This window comes from Mastomys coucha, unplaced genomic scaffold (genome assembly GCF_008632895.1).
Source record: "Mastomys coucha isolate ucsf_1 unplaced genomic scaffold, UCSF_Mcou_1 pScaffold15, whole genome shotgun sequence".
NCBI classification, from domain to species: Eukaryota; Metazoa; Chordata; class Mammalia; order Rodentia; family Muridae; genus Mastomys; species Mastomys coucha.
In genome coordinates this window covers 105,486,921-105,504,837 of record NW_022196897.1, presented here as the reverse complement: position 1 = coordinate 105,504,837, position 17,917 = coordinate 105,486,921, and the positions used below count along the sequence as shown (strand labels likewise).

Below are 17,917 nucleotides of genomic sequence, written 5' to 3'. Positions count from 1 at the left end.
GCATAGAGGAGAGGCTCATCTCTCCCTTTATTGCTGCTCTTCAGCCCTCCTCAAAGGTGGGTGTGTGAGGGCCCAGGCTTCCAGGCCACCACTCCTGTTCCTCCACATCCCTCTTTTGTTGAGGCTGAGGAAAGACTGGGTGTGAAGCATATGCTGATTCGTAGATTGTAATCTGTTACTTCACAGTAATTCTTGATGAACTCATTGTCGGGTACTCCTTGTAATCTCGCATGATTCATCGAGAAAAAGAAATCTGTCTGGCATCAGCACAGAGAACACCAAGTCTTTGCCTCAAGTTCACTGGGGTTCCTAGTCTGTAGAACTTGGTTGTTTGATGAGTATTCTTGCTCAGTTTATGGGTGTTGTTAAAAAGTGAAACACAGCTAGCCATGGTGGTATATGCCTTTTATCCCAGCACTTGAGAGGAGGAAGCAGGCCAATCCAATCTCTGTGAGTTCAAAGCCAGCCTGGCCTACATAGTTCCAGGACAGCCAAGCCTATGTAGAGAGAGCCTGTTTATAAAACAGATAGGAGGATGGGCAGTGAGTATAGAACCTCCTAAGTTAGCTTCCTTCTCCTTAAGTGATTTTTTTCCCTTAGAGAAAGGTAATAATATTTTATATCTTACTTCACTATATTTTTAGTATGGTGGTGCTTGGGATTGAGCCATCACAAGTGCTGAGAGTGTGCTGTGCCTCTGAGCTGTGCCCCAGCCCTTTATTTTGTTTTTGTTTTTGTTTCTTGTTTTTGTTTTTGTAGGATTGGTTTAGTGATTTTAATCACCCTCCATTTATTATTCTTGAAATTTTTAGTTCTGTTTATTATGTATGTATGTGTATATATATATATATATATATATATATATATATATATATGCCATGATGTGTATTTAGTGGATAAAGGATACCTTGTATGAGGAACTCAGATCATCAGACTTGGCAGCAAGTGCTGTTACTGAGCTATCTTGGGGTTCTCCAAGTCCTTTCTTATATTTTGTATTGCCCCAGGATGCCTTCCCTCAAATGCTTAGTCCCTAATCTTGTGCATATGTAATGGCAGTGGCAGCTACTTGGAGTCCTTTCCCCTCCTAGGCCTCTTAGAAGAAAGAGCTCTCCTGTTGGGGCGCATGGGGAAACACGAACAAGCTCTCTTCATCTATGTCCACGTATTGAAGGACACAAAGATGGCTAAGGAGTAAGTCAGCCCTGCTCTCCCACCCCTAAAGGAGTCTCAAGACAGCTCTCACAGAGATGAGCAGCCATTATGCTTAAGGCTTTTCACCTCCCCCTGCTGGTCCTTGTCGGTTACTATTGGCAGCCACATGGACACTAGCCATGCAGACCCTCTTGCCTGCTCTCACCACTTCCTCCCTTGCAGGTACTGCCACAAACACTATGACCAAAACAAAGAAGGCAACAAAGATGTAAGTAGGCAGCTATGACCAAGGGAACATGTGCACTTCTTGTCACTATAAGAGACCCCACCCCATCCAGTGTGGCCAAAGTGGCACTTAATCACTAAGTGTGACACAGTTTATGATTGTTTGCATATGTCTACTAGGAAAGAAACTGAGAGACCATACGTCCTGGTTTGCTTCTGGCTTACTCATCTGTTGTCACCCACTCTGTCCCTCTCAAAGAGTTCTGACACATATACTCAATTAATGTGATTAATCTAGGAGGAAGGGTCTGATTATAGATAGGTTTTTCAGTATCGTGAGACATTTGTGATTGGTGTAACTGGGAGTGGAGTGGGAATCTAGGGCTAGAGGCCAGAGATGCTGTTAAATGATGTACAGACAACTCCAGTGACAAAGAATTATGTGGCCCCAAATGTTGAGAGAGCTAGGATGAAGTGATCCTGTGGCACTAGAAATATAGCCTTGTTCTCAGCCTTCAGAGCATTAAAAAATGAGAAATCTTTAGGTTATTTTTCCATGTTAACATTCTGTGAATGGTATAACACTGAGCAGATACAAGGCCTTCAGAGAAAGAGCAGTATTGGCATCCTCATTTGGCTGCTTGATTTTGCCAAAAATTCAGGGGAAAATGATGAGTTTGGAGTGCTCCATGCCAGTGGTTACTATCTACCAGCCCGCTAATCACCAGGGAGACTCAGTGCTGGGGGTTCTAGGAGGGTCCCTGGGGCCTGACATGCATGTTTCTGTCTATGTAACAGGTATATCTGTCCCTGCTTCGGATGTACCTGTCACCTCCAAGCATTCACTGCCTGGGGCCAATCAAACTGGAGCTCCTGGAGCCACAGGCCAACCTCCAGGCTGCCCTGCAGGTCCTAGAGCTGCACTACAGCAAATTAGACACCACCAAGGTCAGGAGGGCTGGGGAAGGAAGGGGGCGGGCACGGGCTTTTCTGGGTCTCGTCCTGATCTCCCTGACCTGCCCCTATCCTGTTTCTGCCCTAGGCAATCAACCTTCTGCCTGCAAACACTCAGATCAATGACATACGCATCTTTCTAGAAAAGGTCTTAGAAGAAAATGCACAAAAGAAACGGTTCAATCAAGTGCTTAAGAATCTTCTCCATGCGGAGTTCCTCAGGGTATGGCCTTCCACACTTGTAGAGGGGCGGCCTTTGGGTTTTAATTGAGAGTTTTCACACACCTGTTGTCATCGAGGCAGCCATAGCTCAGGTGATCCAGCAGTCAGCATGGAGGTCTGGACATGGAACGCTCAATCTCTTCCAGGTTCAGGAAGAGCGGATTTTACACCAGCAGGTGAAGTGCATCATCACGGAAGAGAAGGTGTGCATGGTGTGCAAGAAGAAGATTGGGAACAGGTGAGCCTGCCCACCTGCGCAGCGTCGGGCTGCAGATGTGCTTCCCTGAGAGTGGAAGGAGGCAGGAGAGATTTCTGCCTTTAGTTTCTTATCCTGCTGCTGAGATAAAATACTTCACAGAGGCAGCTGAGGAGGGCAGGAGCTTGAGGCAGTGTCACATTGCATTCCAGTCAAGAAAGTGAGAGCAGTGACTGCTCCCTGCTCTCTGCTGGATTTCTCCATTCTGCAGTCCCTACCAAGGCTATAGTCCTGCCTACAGTCAGGACTGGTCTTTTCTGCTGGGCTGTGGTGGTGCTCTCCTTTAGTCCCAGCCCTTGAAAGGCAGAGGCAGTCCGATCTCTATGAGTTTGAAGCCAGCCTGGTCTACAAGAAAGCTCCAGGACAGCCAGGACTACACAGAGAAACCCTTGTCTTGGAAAACCTGGAGGTGTTGGGGGTAGGGTGGGAGGATTTGTCTTCCCACATCAGCTGACAGAATCAAGATAACCCCCACAGGCACATCCAGAAACCCAGCCCCATGTGGTTTAAGATTCTGTCACATGAGGACAGCACTGACCTCACCTGTGGAGAGTAGCTTTTTTTGTTTCATTGAGTTCTTGAGCTTTAACAGAGCAAGCCATGTCTGTTGGGAAAGAGCCTCAGAAATTTGAAGAGCTGCTGAACTCCTGTCCAGAAAGCTCTAATTCTCTGGCAGCTAAAATTAACAAAGGAAGTAGAGAACCAGTAAGAGGAGGCAAGACATATAGAGAGCCTTCTTGAGATGTGGGCTGGCTGTGTAGCTCAGGTTGATTTGGAACTCTGAATGAGCCCTCCTGCCTCAGCCACACCCCAGTGCTAACTTTACAGGCCTGCATCACCAGGCCAGAGAGGAGATGAGCCCCGGAGGGAGAAAACCAGATCTTTCAATCTTCTTTCATGGCTTGAGCAACCTCCTGAGCCAGCATTATTCTGTTAAGACATGCCCCAGAGTCAGTCCCCTGGCCTGCACGGAGCATGATCTACCTGTTCTTGCTCAGCTAGAGGAGGCCTCTTCTCTGCAGAGGCTTGACTTGGTGTACCTCATTAGAACTATCCTGTAACATGTTCTGCTGAACATGATTCTCAGTGCCAAGCCAAGAGTACATGTTCTGCACTCGCTTTTTGTTTGTCCACATATTTGCCTGGTTACTTAGTTGTGGATTAGTTGGTGCTACTGAGCATCAAACTACCGTTAATCTATACCCTGACCCTGCATTGACGGAGTGACAAAACTGTTTGCATGCACTTGGATGGTGTATAGTTCCTGCCCTGGTTGTTTGGAGGAGTGGTACCACAGGGGTCCAGAGATATTGGAGTAGGCTGTTCTTTGGGTTGGGGGTGGCGTCTGGGGCTGACGCCTTTTGCAGGTGCTGGAGAAGACTTAGAACACCACTCACCCTCAACTCTTCTTCCACACAGTGCATTTGCAAGATACCCCAATGGAGTGGTTGTGCACTACTTCTGCTCCAAAGAGGTAAATTCAGCTGACACCTGAGCCCGGCAGCCCAAGCACTCAGCAGTGGACAGCTCAGCTTTCCCAGAGAGTTGAAGGAGCCAGCCACCTTGGGAACCAAGGACTGCTACCATCAAGTGTCATTTGGATGTTGCTGACCACCTTGCTCTCTGGAACATCTCTGAATTAACTGGACTTGTGACCTGGCATTGCCAGCTTTTTACTAGAAGAAGAGATTAGTTATATCTTACGCTGTTATGTTGCAGACAATTCCAGGAATTTAACCCCTGCTTGGACAGGAGGAAATGCACCGTCTTGCCTTTGTATACCAATCACCTGGACAAGGAGATTTCATCTCAAGTGTTTGTACCCATGGGGTTGTTGACTGTGAGTTTTCTATTTCAGTAACTACGCAGCTTCACAAGATCCCCCAGCATGGCAGCCTGGAGAGTCCCATGGGAGCCTAGTAGAGCTTTCCAGCCCCACTGACCATAAGCTGTTTATACTGCCAGTGGTTTCTCCACAGAGGCTGCGCCCTGTGTCCTCCAAGGAGTCTCCCTGCTTACCCTCTCACTTTCAGTCTCCTTTCCTTCCTCGCTATTTATTTTACCCCTTGATCTCTTCCCTTGTACCATCCCTGCTTCCTCTCCCACTATGTAGACTGGGAGGTAGGAAGTAACTAATATTTAAATGTGGCAAATGGGAGGCACAGCCTGGGTTTCCAGGCGTGCCCCCATGAGCAGGTGTCATGTACATTGTATAAAAGTTCTCAGGAGCTGAACTTTTCTACTAAGATGTGTAGGAGAGCACAAGTCTCTGTAGGCGCAGGCTTTGGTACCTCCCCGGAGCAGCACTGTGCAGAGTGTGTGGCCTAGGCAGGATCTCTGCAGAAGTGCCTGCTTCAGCCACTCACCCGCTGCTTGGACAGGTTGTTGAGCCTTTTAGGTGAGCTCTGAGTATCTTCCTCCACTCTTGGTAATGTATGTCTCACTGCACACAGGGAACAGTTGACCAGAAACTGACAGTGATGAGATATCATATGGGTTGGCAAAGAGTAATGCAAGAAGGGAGGACTTAGAACTTACTGCTGGCTCTGTTGAGCAGGTCAGGGAGCCTGCAAGAGGTACGCAGGAATTTCTGGCATTGGAGACTACAGGCACCAGGCACACACATGCACAGACATATATGCAGGCAACAACCCATACATAAAGTTTAAAAAAAAAAAAAATTGAACAGTGCTGCCCATGAACCCATCCTCACCAGCTTAAAATGCACTTCCTCAGGAGTGGCACTGGGATGCCAGGCCACTCCCCGTAGGACAGGACCGGAACTTGTGCCATCGTATGAGTCCTGCCCTCTTACCTGGTAGGCTTGTAGCATCCCTTCTTATGAACTGTGTTTGAAGCAGTAGAATAAAGCCTGTATTTTCTCCTGGATGATATGCATATTTAATTCTGTTTCCCCAAACTCCATCCTTTCTTCCCTGGATCATACCCTTCATAGAAGGTTGGGGATGGGGGCAGGAGTAGCTCCAGCCTGAGGATGATGGAGGGCTGCTTTTCCATAAGTGAAAAACCAAGTCTCCTTGAGCCTCCCTTTCCCCTTTCTGAAGACTTTAATGGAAATGGTATGTTGGCTCCCTCCCTCCTGCCTGATAGTGACTTAAACTCCCTTAGTTCGCTTAATTCTGGTAACTTAATTTCAGGCTCTGCCTTACTTAAATGTGACCCTTTTGAAGTTTTCTCTCTTATCTGGGAGGAAGCAGACTTTGCATATGAACGCAGCATGTCCTCAAGCAGTAGGTGTGTCAGCAACCAGGTGTAGCTTCTCCGGAATCCTCCAAGGCGAAACTGCAAAAACTGTAGTGTAGTGGGCCAATGTTTAAGCCCAGCAGGTGTCAGCTGACAGTCTCAGGCTGTCAGCTCTGCCAGCAGAGCTGAGGCAGGAGGGAGGGAGCCAACAATGGTAGATACTAAGGGGCTAGTAGCTTAGCTAAGAGAGAAGGATAAAACAGCTAATAACTATGAAAAGCAGTAAAAATATCACTCCTCTCAAGAAAGCCAGGGTGCTGGCCCAGCTCCTTGCCTGCTGCAGCTAGCCAGGGCAACGCTAGAGAATTCACCCCCGTGGAGTGGGTTCAGGAGAGCTGGTGAACTGACCAACTCTGCTACCACCCAGGCTCAGATCCAGGGCTTTGAGTTGGCCCACCCCATCATCTACCCCATCTATGAACTGCTAGAGCCGATAAAAGGGCCAATCCTGAGGATCCAAAGCTGTAGGATCTCCATGACCCAGGGCAAGAACAGACTATCTAAGAGAGGCATCCCACTGAGAATCCAACATTAATACTGTAGCAGAACCAGACCAATAACTCATTGCAACGAACATTTCCAAGTAAAGATGTGTGGACAAAAAGGTGTACTGTAGGGCACACTGATGCACTACTACTTCCACAACGGTATTTTGTCTGTTTTCCTTTGAGGGGGAGGTTGCAAGGGCAGAGGGTGGATATGAAGAGTTGGGGAGATGAGTGGGATTGGATGTGAAATTCACAAAGAATCAAAAAGTTAAAAAAGAATAACACTCCTCTCACAAATGCCTCCATCTGTGTGGCCAGCACAGCATCTGTGGTTATGGATGTACAACTGACATCACATGCATGGAATATCTCCATCATCACTCTGGGAATCCCAGAATCTCACACAACATTGCTTTGTGCCTCTTCTCGAAGCTCTCTATGGCCAGAAGGCTCCTGTGAAGATGTCAAATTGGTAAAAGGGAGGGACTCTGTTTGAAAAGTAAAGTTGGCTCACTTTTCCCAGCTCTAAAATGCCAGTTTGGTCCCTCTGTAATACCCTCACCCTAGCTGTCTGTCTGTGGCCATCCTGAAAATCTTTTGCCAATCAAAAGCATCCAGAACTTTGAGTTGAGGCATGTCTGTTGAGGCATGGGGAGATGGCTTCTGAGTGGAGAATATGGTTTAAGCCCAAAAGCGTTCAACCAGCTAGTGCTGTGCCCCTCTTACCCAAAGCCCCAAGCTTTGGACTGTCTGTCCAGATGCTGAACTATCCAAGTTCAGCAAGAGGGCCGGACTTAGCCATCTCTGAGTAAGATCTCAACTTTACAATCTATCCGAGGTGAAACAGGTCATGGTTACACCACCTGTGGTTCTGGAATTTCTAGTCTGAGCATGGCCTGTTAGTTTGGGAGTTAATTCACCTTTGTGGATGTCATTTCAGCTGTGTGTTTGGGGGAAGACAGTAGAGATTACCTCATCAAGATGGGAGTCTCATCCTGTACCTCAAACTGGTCTCACACTGGAGTTCAAGTGAGCCTCCTGCCTCAGAATGCCAAATCCTAGGGTTCTATGTACCACTACCCTTGGCTATATAAAAGGGTTGTGGTCCTAACAGTTCACTCTTCTAGAAACTTCTTTTGCTAGTCACTGCCCCTGCCTAGCCACCTAAATGATTGTGGTCCATGGGAAAGAAAATGACATGCAGTTGCAGCCAGAGGCTCAAGATGGTCATGAGCACTTTAAAGCCTTTATTTCTGGCAGTTTAAGGACAGAGAGCTGCCTCTCTTCTGCCCTTATTTACACTACCTGGCCATGTCCCTACTTCTAATCACCAGGCACTTCTACCAACCCAGGAAGGGAGTCGTGAAATGACTCTTTTCAGGGTATGGGTGACTTCGAGCATAGTACAGACATTCCATGTCCTTTGTGTTAAGGGACTAACTGAGGGAGGCCAAAAGAAGCATAGCATGTCCTCGAGTCCCAGTAAAACACTGAGCCAGAGATTTCCATGTTTCTGCTTAAGAGCTGTAGAGAAATTGGGACTTGAAGAAGAAATGGTGTGGGGCTTTCTGGCAGCTAAATGAGGTTAGCCCTGATTGTAGTACCTCCTGATTTCTGCTAATGGCAGACTAGTTGGAAACAGGAATATCTGGGCTCTTGCCCTACCCATGGCAAGGGGTGGGAGTGGTGTGAGGGAATGGTGTCTGTTTTTCACAACTAGTTCACAGTTAAGCAGGGCCTGAGTTGGAGACCAGAGTGCTAAGCAGGACCCTAAGAATCTCTTGGAAAGGGAGCAACTTTCCTATTGCCTGGGGAAGGCAGGCTCCACTCATTTCCTGGAGCACTTCAAACTGCTCCTGGAGCACTTCAAACCCCTCCTCCAGCCCCAGGTCCAGCCCCTCAGCCCAGCAGTGGCTCCACCCTTCCCACTCCAGCGCTACCTGTCAGACCTGAGTGACAGTGAGTATAGCCAGAGAAAGGGTGGCTCTGGGAAGCAGGCGAGCTCCCTACTGAGACCTGAGCTGCTGCTGGCCATGCCCTGGACTCTGCAGCCGAAGTGGCTGGCAGGCAAGGGACTGCCCCTTCTTGGAGCAATACTACTACGGAAGAGAGAAAAGGGCGAACCACAATGGAAGCATAGGCGGGTAATGTACTGATCTCACTAGGGAAGAGTTAACTGCAGAGTCCTGGGAGATGGCTGGTGCCCTGGGGTTTGATTTAGGGTGGAACATACCACAGACAACCTGGAAAAGCTCAAACTAGAGAGATGAGCCAAGGCCTCCAACAAGAAACAATGGTGACCTGAGACCGTTGCCTGTGGTTGGTTTGCCAGGAATGAGCTAGTCTAGCTGTATACCCATTGTGGAGAGAAGGGAGAAGGGGTTTGTTGGGGCTCCAGGGGTAGATTAACACCCAGAAGGCTGCAATCTGGCATTATCATTTTTTTTTTTTTTTTTTTGAGTTCAGTCTTCAATCTAGTGACTTATCAGACCAGAACAAGGTGGGAAACTTCGCTTCTCCTCACCTTTCCCATTCCTGACTCTGGTTGGTCTTTCAGCCCCTGCATGGAAACTGATGGGTGTGGTGGGTTCTGGCTTTCTCTTTTAATGTTTAGCCTTCTTACACTGTCCTAGTCCCCAGGCCATGTCAAGAGGGCAGTTGCAGACTGACCATAATAAAGCCTACCTAGCTTAGCTGCTCATAGTAACTAAGTTAGGCTGATCCCCAGATTCGAAGCTCCTCCAACCCTGACCACCCAGCACCCTGGACCTTGCAAAAGCTTCCCAGAGCTCCTGTCATAGGAACATTAGTGACCTGGGCCAGGCAAGCTCTATGGTAAGACAGAATAAAGATCCAAGCCAGAAAACATTGAGAGAAGAGATCAGGCCATCCCTAGCTTCTGGAACTGAGTTCTTAGGGTTCTGTTGTTTCAGCAGGAAACCCACCCATACTACGACCTTCAAGTGAAGGTGCTGAGGGCCAGAAACATCCAGCACACGGATAAGTGTGAGTGAGCCTTGCCCCACCTTTTCCTTTTCTCTAGAGAGTTCTCAGAGCTCTGTGTGTGTGTGTGTGTGTGTGTGTGTGTGTGTGTGTGTGTGTAACACACGGAGTAGGGTGGTAGTGCAGTGTTAATCATGGAGGGAGGGTGCTTTGGTGTGGGGTGTGCAGGCAGGCAGGCACACTGGAGGGGGGAGTTAGGCAGACTTCAGCCTCCTCCTGACTCTAGGAGGCTTTCTAAGGGTGTGTTAGGCTCCCGTTGCCACACATCAATGCCTGCTTTCCAGGAGCTTTGGCAGTACCCACACATAGCACAGAATTTTATTGCCTGAGTCAGGCAATCTCAAGGACTTACTCAATGGTCTGTGCTACCACAAGACCCTTTGAACTGTGGCTGCTGTGGGGATTTCTGTCAGTTGAGTGGGAGGTATATCTGGCTAAGGTAGAGCCTGGAACACCGATGTTCGCTCCCCTACCACAGGCAGGCAGCCCCTCTCTCCTTGCTCCTTTCTTTCTGAGGGCAGCCTCCAGGAAACCTTTTCAACAATAAGAGTTTGATGCCAAGTCCCCTCCCCTCTTACCTGCAGTGTCCAAAGCCGACTGCTATATTCGACTATGGCTGCCCACGGCTTCTTTTAGCCCCAATCAGACAAGGACAGTGGTTAACTGCAGTGACCCAGAGTGGAATGAGACCTTTCACTATCGGATCCATGGTGCTGTGAAGGTGTGGGCCAGTAAGGGGCTGGGCATGGAGGCCAACGACTTCCTCCACAATGCTGATCCACAGTCTATCCCCAGAATGTCCTGGAGCTTACCCTTTATGATGAGGATGTCGTGGACAGTGACAATGTCTTCTCCATTCTGTTTGACCTGAGCACTCTCCAGTTAGGCCAGCCTTACACAAAAATCTTCACTAGGCAGCAGGTGAGGTCTGCCTCGACAAACAGTAAGTAAATCTCCAGTAGAAGACCCCCCAAATTCCTAAGCCACTGACAGGCAGCCATCTTGGTTTGGCCTTGGTCACTGCTGAGTCTGAAACAGTACCTGGCACACATTTCTGAATGAATGAAGAAGCTCTACATGGAAATGCTACTGCCCCCTAAGCCTATGAGATGCCATTCCCGACTAATCTCCTAGGCCCTAGAGCTGAGCAAAGGTGGGAGGCAGGTGCAATTCCTGAGATTTCTGAAATTTCCTGAAAACTGATGCCTTCTTCACCTCTGTGTAGGATCCAAAAGAGCTGGAAGTAGAATTTACCCTGGAAAAGAGGTGAGTCCAGTTAGAGCTGGTATCTATCCATTTACTCCAAGTGCCAACCCTCAAGTCCCTAACTTGCCCTGGAGGCCTGGCTTCCGAGAGGACAGCCTGGTCTTGGCACCTACTTGCATGCTGAGTGACCAGTCTCCCTCTCTACAACCCATGGTGCTTCCCAGGCCGCCATATTGTTTGGCCATATTGTTTTAATAGCCATGGTAAAGGGTGTGATAGCCCAGGAACCTTCCTCCATCTTTTCAGTCAGATGCCTGCATCTGAAGTCATCACCAATGGTATCCTGGTGGTGAGTAGAGAAGATGGGTATGGGACTGTGTGGGACTGGGGAGCAAGAGACTGTGGCTGAATCCATGCTGCCCACGTGTCTCTGAAAGACACTCAGTCCTTCCTTAGAAGGCAGATGTCCTAGGGGAATGAAGAACAAGAAGCTGTCTCTGCCCTGTATGGGCATCACAGAGCCATTGCTCCCCCGGGACTCTGGCTGCTTAGGGAGCCTTTGAGGGCCTCATAATTCCCCTTTACACCAAGGCTTCTTATGAGTGTGTGACACTACCTTGGGGGTTGTTACAAAACATCCCTGCCAATAAGGACCAAGAGCTGCTGTGGCCCCTGCCCTAGATATTCCTCCCTCCCTCCTTCCCTCCATCCTGGTCAGACCCTGTAAGCTCTCTGACTCCTAAGGCATCTGTTTTCCTCAGGCTCATCCCTGTCTGAGAATTCAGGGCACAGTCACTGGAGACAAGACAGCCTCTCTTGGAGAGTTCGGTGAGTCTTGCCCTCAGCCTTAGAACGCGCCTTCTCCCTGCATCTGATGTGAAAGAGGTGCCTCTTAACATTTCCGTTGCTTAAAGTAGGGAGAGGACAAAGGGACTCAGCTGAGAGGGACCACCTTTGTGACCAGCCTGGACATACTCTTAAGATCTCAGTGGAAGTGCAAGAGAGCAAACTCAATTGAGCAAATGCCCTTTAAGTCTTTACTCACACCCTAGCCACTAACATGTTACTGGTCCAGACAAGTCATGTGGTTAAACTTGAAGCTGGAAGACAGGTGGCATAGTCTGCCTCCTTAGTGGAGGAAACAAAGCCATTTTGTTATCGTAGAAAACCTGAGAAGTTGGGAGAAGGGAGTCCTAAAAGATAGCGTGTCTCGTTTCCAATTTGTGCAGTCTACTAGTTTTGTGTAAAATTGAGGCCTTTACCCTCAATGTAAAACCTCAATCTTAAAAAAATAAGTAACAGGGGCTGGTGAGATGGCTCAGCGGGTAAGAGCACCGACTGCTCTTTGGAAGGTCATGAGTTCAAATCCCAGCAGCCACGTGGTGGCTCACAACCACCCGTAATGAAATCTGACGCCCCCTTCTGGTGCATCTGAAGACAGCTACAGTGTACTCATTTATAATAATAAATAAATCTTTTAAAAATAAATAAATAAATAAATAACAAAAACATGCCTGAGAGGATGGTTCAGTAGATAAAGTACTTGCTACACAAATTTGAGGACCTAAGTTCAAAACCCTAGTATCTACTTCAAAAGCTGGGCATGACCTCCCAGCACTGTAGGGGCAGACACTAGAGGATTGCTGGAACTCATTGGCTGCCAGCTTGGCTTCAGATTCAAGGAGAGACCTTATCTCAAGGGAATAAGGAGGAGCATGACAGAGCAGGACACTAATATCCTCTGGTCCCCTATGTGTGCACAGCCATACGTAGTCACACACCTGTGGGCACACTTGTACACATACAGACACACATAGACACATAGACACACACACACACACACACAAGCATGTCACACAACACAACCTAAATAAAATAACAAAATGGTCAGGCGGTGGTGGTGTGCACCTTTAATCCCAGCACTTGGGAGGCAGAGGCAGGATTTCTGAGTTCGAGGCCAGCCTGGTCTACAGAGTGAGTTCCAGGACAGCCAGGGCTACACAGAGAAAACATGTCTTGAAAAACCATATATGTGTGTGTGTGTGTGTGTGTATGTGTGTGTATACATACATACATATATATATGTATGTCTCAACTAAAAATGTCTCAACTAAAAGTCATGATATCATGGGACCTTAAGCAATCTCAGAAGAGTTAGACATGAGCTAACCAAGAAAACTACAGTTGCATCATGGTAGCTGTGACTGCCTAGGAGGACACATCAGATGTGGGAGTGGAACCTGGTGGTGTGGCAGTTCGTGGAGAGAGTGGGACCTGTGGGAGAAAGGCTGCTCTGGAGGCACGGAGAATCTGGCATTCTCTTCCCTCCTAGTATTTGTATGTTTCCCAACCCTATCAGGGCTGATTGATTATAGAAGCCAAGAGCTGATGGTTCTTTTCCTGTGTTCAAAGTACTAGACTGAGCAGGGAGGTGGTGGGTAGGGGCCTGGGGAAGAGAGGAATTACTGTCATCGGGGTATAACTGTCCTGAGCCACACTTACATCTACTCCTCACCGGTCCTCTGCCCTAAGGCTTGAGGCAGATCCAGCTGGCAGTGCCTGGGGCCTATGAAAAGCCACAGCCTCTGCAACAGACCACGGAGCAAGGCCTCCCAGCAACCTTTACCTTCCACGTGAACCCAGTGCTGAGTCCCAAGCTGTACATAAAGCTACAAGAAAAGCTCCTAGTTTTACATGTAAGTGATCTATGGCAAGGAAGAAATAACAGAGTAAGCCCAGGTAGGAGGAGACTCCAGAGTGCCTGGGAGGCATGTCTTCCATCCCACTCCGCTCCTCGGCTCTCTTTTCCACAGAGTGGACCAAGTGATGAGCTGGAGGCTCAGACCAGCAACACGGACAAGGCAAGCATCTCGCTCTCCTCTCTCCCCCTCAACCAGGAGGTAACAAGACTTGTGGACCTGGAGGAGGTAAGATTTAGTCTGGTGCTGGGGACTCCTGCCTGCCCCTTGATCACCCAGCGAGGTCTGGGGCCCACACTGGCCCGTTATCTGAGCACTAAGGGCCACAGGTATGTGTGTGTGTGGTGGTGGGGGTCTGACTCTACTTACTCAGGGATGGGGAGACTACTGTCTCTCTCTTTCAGGACCAGCAGGCGACTCTGAGGATGAAGGCAGATATGAGGTGAGATGGGAATGCTGGTGGAAGGGGCTTGGCTGGAAGTGGGAAATACTCCAGTGGGTTCTACTTTCCTGCCCATTTGGACCAGGGCATTGGGGACCTCTTTCCACCCATGGAAGTCCCCTGAGGTATTTTCTGTGAGGCTCCCCAGAATGCAGACTGGACTCAAGGTTTTCTCCATACTCCATCCACTCCTTCTGAAGCAGCTCTGGGGACTTAGACCTGCGCCTTGGTTTTGAGCTCTGTGATGGGGAGCAGGAATTTCTGGGCAAGAGGAAGCAAGTGGCATCCAAGGCCCTGCAGCGTGTGATGGGACTGAGTGAGGCTCCACAGTGTGACCAGGTAAGGGACGGAGGGTGAACTTGACTCAATCCGGCCTATCCCCTTGAGGGCTCTTGTATGGATAAGAAATGACAGGAAGCTCAGAGGAGGAATGGGTAGCAGAGGATGAAGAGAGCAAATCGGTTGGATCACCTCAGCCAGTGGCTATAACCAGCATCAGGAATCGGAATGAGGACTTACACAATCCTGGCTGACATAACCTGGTGGATAGCTTTAGCAGCTTGGGCGCTCACAACAGAATACTACAGTTGAGGGGTTTAAACAACAGAAATTCATTTTCTCATGGAGCCTCCTTCCTGACGAGTAGACATCTGCTTTCTTGCTGTGGTGTCACATGGCCATCCCTCCCAACCCCCCCCCGTGTGTGTGTGTGTGTGTGTGTGTGTGTGTGTGTGTGTGTGCTCACATGTGTACATGTGTGTCTGTGTATGTGAGTGTGTTTCTGTGTGTGTGTGCACACCCAAATGCAGGAGGTCTCTTCCCCCCAGCCTCCCTTTTGAGACAGTCTCACTATGGAGTCCCAACTGGCCTCAAAATTACAGAGAATCAATTGCCTCTGCCTCCCAAGTGTAAAGGCAAGCGCCCTGACACCTGCCTCCCAAGTGTTTTTTAACGATAAGTATTACTACTGTATATCAAAGGCCTGACCTCATATGTTCTTCAGACTAGTCTTGAACTTATGATCTCCTGCCTCAGTCTTCTAAGTGCTGGTATTCCAGGGATGTCCTACCAAGTCCAGTCCTCTTCCTCTTCTTCTAAGGCCACAGCCTTGTCAGATTGAGGCCTTCTCCTAGTACCTGATTCTAACCATCTTACTTCCTTATAAGCTCTGTCTGCAAATAGTCATCTATGAGGGGTAGGGCCTCAACAAATGAATTTTTCCTTTTTTAAAAAAAAAAATCTGCTGGGCAGTGGTGGCGCACACCTTTAATCCCAGCACTCGGGAGGCAGAGGCAGGCAGATTTCTGAGTTCGAGGCTAGCCTGGTCTAGAGTAAGTTCCAGGACAGCTAGGGCTACACAGAGAAACCCTGTCTTGAAAAACCAAAAAAAAGAAAAAGAAAAAAAAAAGAAAAAAAAACTTCTCTCATATATTAAATCCCAACTATCGTTTTTCTTCCTTCCCCTCCCCAAGTCTTTTTCACCCACTTCTCCTCTCTCCCAGATCCACCCTACTTCTACCTCCCCTCAGAAAAGAGTAGGCCTCCCAGGGACATCAAACTCTGCAGAACCAGCTACAATAAGGCCAGGCACATACCATCACATCAAGGCTAGATGAGGCAACCCAGTAGGAAGAAAGGGGTCCCACAGTAGGCAAGAGTCAGAGACAGCCCCTGCTCCCACTGTTAGGATTCCCACAGGAACATCAGCCTACTGCCATACCATTTATACAGAGGACCTAGTCAGACCCCTCACAGGCTTCCTGATCTCTGCAAGCCCCCATGAGTCCCAGTCAGTGACCCCTCCAAGACCCAGAGAAGCTAGGTATCAAGGAGGGCTTAAGGGGGATGCAAGGAGGTCCCTGGGAAGGGGAAATAGAATAGATTCCATGGGCGATGAGGTACAGGTGGGGTTGGGAACAGGAGGGATCAAGTCGGGAGGGAGAAAATACTGAGAGAAACGACTGGAATGGGGGAGCATTTGGGGGTCGAGGTGGAACCTAATATAATGGAAACTCCACGGAATCTAAGAGAAGTGAAGACACCTAGTAATGGGGGACATGGAGCCTGAACCAGCCATCTTCTGTAACCAAGCAAGGCCTCAAGTGGAGAGATTGGGATACCAACCCAGTGATAAAACCGTCAACCCGCTGCTTTCAGAGTGTTCCGGGACCTCACACATCAGTTTTGTCATCTATAACATGGGGAGTGGCGCTTACTGGGTTTCTGGGAGGATTCAGTGAGCTAATACATGGCAGTGGATAAGCCAATGCCTGCCATGGATAAGCAGTAATACATACAGCCCAGTGCTGTTGCTATCAAACTGTTGCTGTGTTCAGGTACCTGTGGTAGCCGTGTTAGGCTCCGGGGGTGGAACCAGAGCCATGACTTCCCTGTACGGCAGCCTGGCTGGGCTGCAGGAACTTGGTCTTCTGGATGCTGTGACCTACCTGAGTGGGGTTTCTGGGTCTTCCTGGTAAGTAAGGCAGGATAGAGCGCAGAGCAAAACTGAGCTATGGGTGGGTAAGGATGTCCACGTGATCGGATGGAGTCTCTGAGACGGGGCTAGCTCGGAGCCTGCCTTCACGGGGTCAGGGTGAGAGAGGAGGCTGTCCCGGGGACATGTCTGAGTGAGGGGGCAGGATGGTAAGTGTTTATAACAGGGGGGAGGTCTGTCCTCTAACTCCCAAGCATCTCCCCCTTCCATTTGCAGGTGCATCTCTACACTCTACAAGGATCCATCCTGGTCCCAGAAGACTTTGCAGGGCCCCATTAAACACGCCTCGGAGCGAGTCTGCAGCAGTAAAATTGGGATGCTGTCCCCAAAGCAGTTTGAATACTACTCCCGGGAAAAGAGGGCCTGGGAGAGCAGAGGCCACAGTATGTCCTTCACTGACTTTTGGGGCCTCATCATTGAGTATTTCCTGAACCAGGAGGTAAGAGAACAGGAAGTGACTACACTCTTCCCACCCCTACTCCCCTCCCACACTTTTCTTCTACCTTATGCCTATCTTATTCCTGGACTCTGGGCTAGAGCCCAGTAAAAGCATGTTTTCAAAATGGTTCCTAACTGCCTTTGAGGCACAGCGCCACACCCACTCACTGGCAAAAGAAGCCCTGACCCAGGCCACCAGGGTGGTTGCTCCTAGAGCTGCAGGCCCAGTCTGTCAGAGTCAGAAGGTTCAGAGCAGCTGAGCCACGGTGTGTAGCGCTTGTTTGGAAATGTGTGTCACCTGTGATACTGCACTTGTAAGATAAGAACTTATATCTCCTAGTGATTTTCTTTGTAAGGAAATTAGACTGGCTTTTCAGGGCTGGTGAGTACTAACTGCTCTTCCAGAGGTCCTGAGTTCAATTCCTAACAATCATATGGTGGCTCACAACCATCTATAATGGGATCTGATACCCTCTTCTGGTGCGTTTGAAGAAAGTGACAAAATACTCACATACATAAAATAAATAAATCTAAAAAAAGAAAAAGAAAGAAAGAAACAAACAAACAAACAAAAAGGAAATTAGCCTGGCTTTTCAATCCTAAATCTGTTGGTCTAGCTCTCTCTATTTTAATATGCTTTCTGGGATCACAAAGGATGGGGAGGGCAGTCCCAGAGGCACTGGAATAATAAAAACCCCACAGGAGTCTTAGCTCTGCTGCAGCATAAAGCTATATAGTCCTTCCTTGACAACATGAAATCCCTCTGATGGGTATGCCACACCCCTCAGGGTGCTGACATCAAACCCTGGGAATAGAGAACAGAGATTCCCCCCCAAAGCCAAACTGTCTACCTTCTCTCTTGCCCAGGAAAACCCTGCCAAGCTGTCAGACCAGCAAGAAATGGTCAACCAGGGTCAGAACCCATACCCCATCTATGCCAGCATCAATGTCCACAAAAACATCATTGGGGAAGATTTTGCAGGTGCCTGGATGTGGAGACAAAGAAAGGGGACAGGGAGCTGGTGGTAGGAGGGTGGAGGACATGGGGGCATTAGGTATAAGCGGGGGGGG

At 48.8% G+C, this 17,917-nt stretch overlaps 2 protein-coding genes and 1 long non-coding RNA gene across 8 annotated transcripts in view; 2 read left to right on the top strand and 1 right to left on the bottom strand.

Moving 5' to 3' along the window:
- Vps39 (VPS39 subunit of HOPS complex) overlaps positions 1 to 5,701 on the top strand; it is a 38,518-nt gene extending 32,817 nt beyond the window's left edge. For all 3 annotated transcript variants that reach the window (XM_031371597.1, XM_031371596.1, XM_031371598.1), the window contains 6 exons: positions 1,092 to 1,194; positions 1,378 to 1,423; positions 2,179 to 2,328; positions 2,423 to 2,557; positions 2,703 to 2,794; positions 4,232 to 5,701. In XM_031371597.1, coding sequence (XP_031227457.1) covers positions 1,092 to 1,194; positions 1,378 to 1,423; positions 2,179 to 2,328; positions 2,423 to 2,557; positions 2,703 to 2,794; positions 4,232 to 4,307 — 602 coding nt within the window. In that variant the 3' untranslated portion in view covers positions 4,308 to 5,701. The remainder of the gene's footprint in view (positions 1 to 1,091; positions 1,195 to 1,377; positions 1,424 to 2,178; positions 2,329 to 2,422; positions 2,558 to 2,702; positions 2,795 to 4,231) is intronic.
- LOC116090776 lies at positions 366 to 3,646 on the bottom strand. Its single transcript, XR_004118817.1, has 3 exons — positions 3,356 to 3,646; positions 2,620 to 2,839; positions 366 to 512 (listed from the first exon to the last, which is right to left on the bottom strand). It is a non-coding gene; the product is annotated as an uncharacterized LOC116090776 (long non-coding RNA).
- Positions 5,702 to 8,497: 2,796 nt separating the features above from the next.
- The window catches only part of Pla2g4f (phospholipase A2 group IVF), a 13,977-nt gene continuing 4,557 nt past the window's right edge, over positions 8,498 to 17,917 (top strand). The window contains exons 1-14 of one of the 4 annotated variants that reach the window (XM_031371602.1): positions 8,498 to 8,708; positions 9,501 to 9,570; positions 10,152 to 10,288; positions 10,363 to 10,488; positions 10,793 to 10,833; positions 11,080 to 11,122; positions 11,535 to 11,601; positions 13,306 to 13,469; positions 13,587 to 13,700; positions 13,877 to 13,914; positions 14,118 to 14,253; positions 16,251 to 16,387; positions 16,625 to 16,847; positions 17,714 to 17,828. In XM_031371602.1, coding sequence (XP_031227462.1) covers positions 8,598 to 8,708; positions 9,501 to 9,570; positions 10,152 to 10,288; positions 10,363 to 10,488; positions 10,793 to 10,833; positions 11,080 to 11,122; positions 11,535 to 11,601; positions 13,306 to 13,469; positions 13,587 to 13,700; positions 13,877 to 13,914; positions 14,118 to 14,253; positions 16,251 to 16,387; positions 16,625 to 16,847; positions 17,714 to 17,828 — 1,522 coding nt within the window. In that variant the 5' untranslated portion in view covers positions 8,498 to 8,597. Of the gene's footprint in view, positions 8,709 to 9,500; positions 9,571 to 10,151; positions 10,289 to 10,362; positions 10,489 to 10,792; positions 10,834 to 11,031; positions 11,123 to 11,534; positions 11,602 to 13,305; positions 13,470 to 13,586; positions 13,701 to 13,876; positions 13,915 to 14,114; positions 14,254 to 16,250; positions 16,388 to 16,624; positions 16,848 to 17,713; positions 17,829 to 17,917 lie in introns of all 4 variants that reach the window. The other 3 variants (XM_031371601.1, XM_031371600.1, XM_031371599.1) reach the window with 3 other exon arrangements.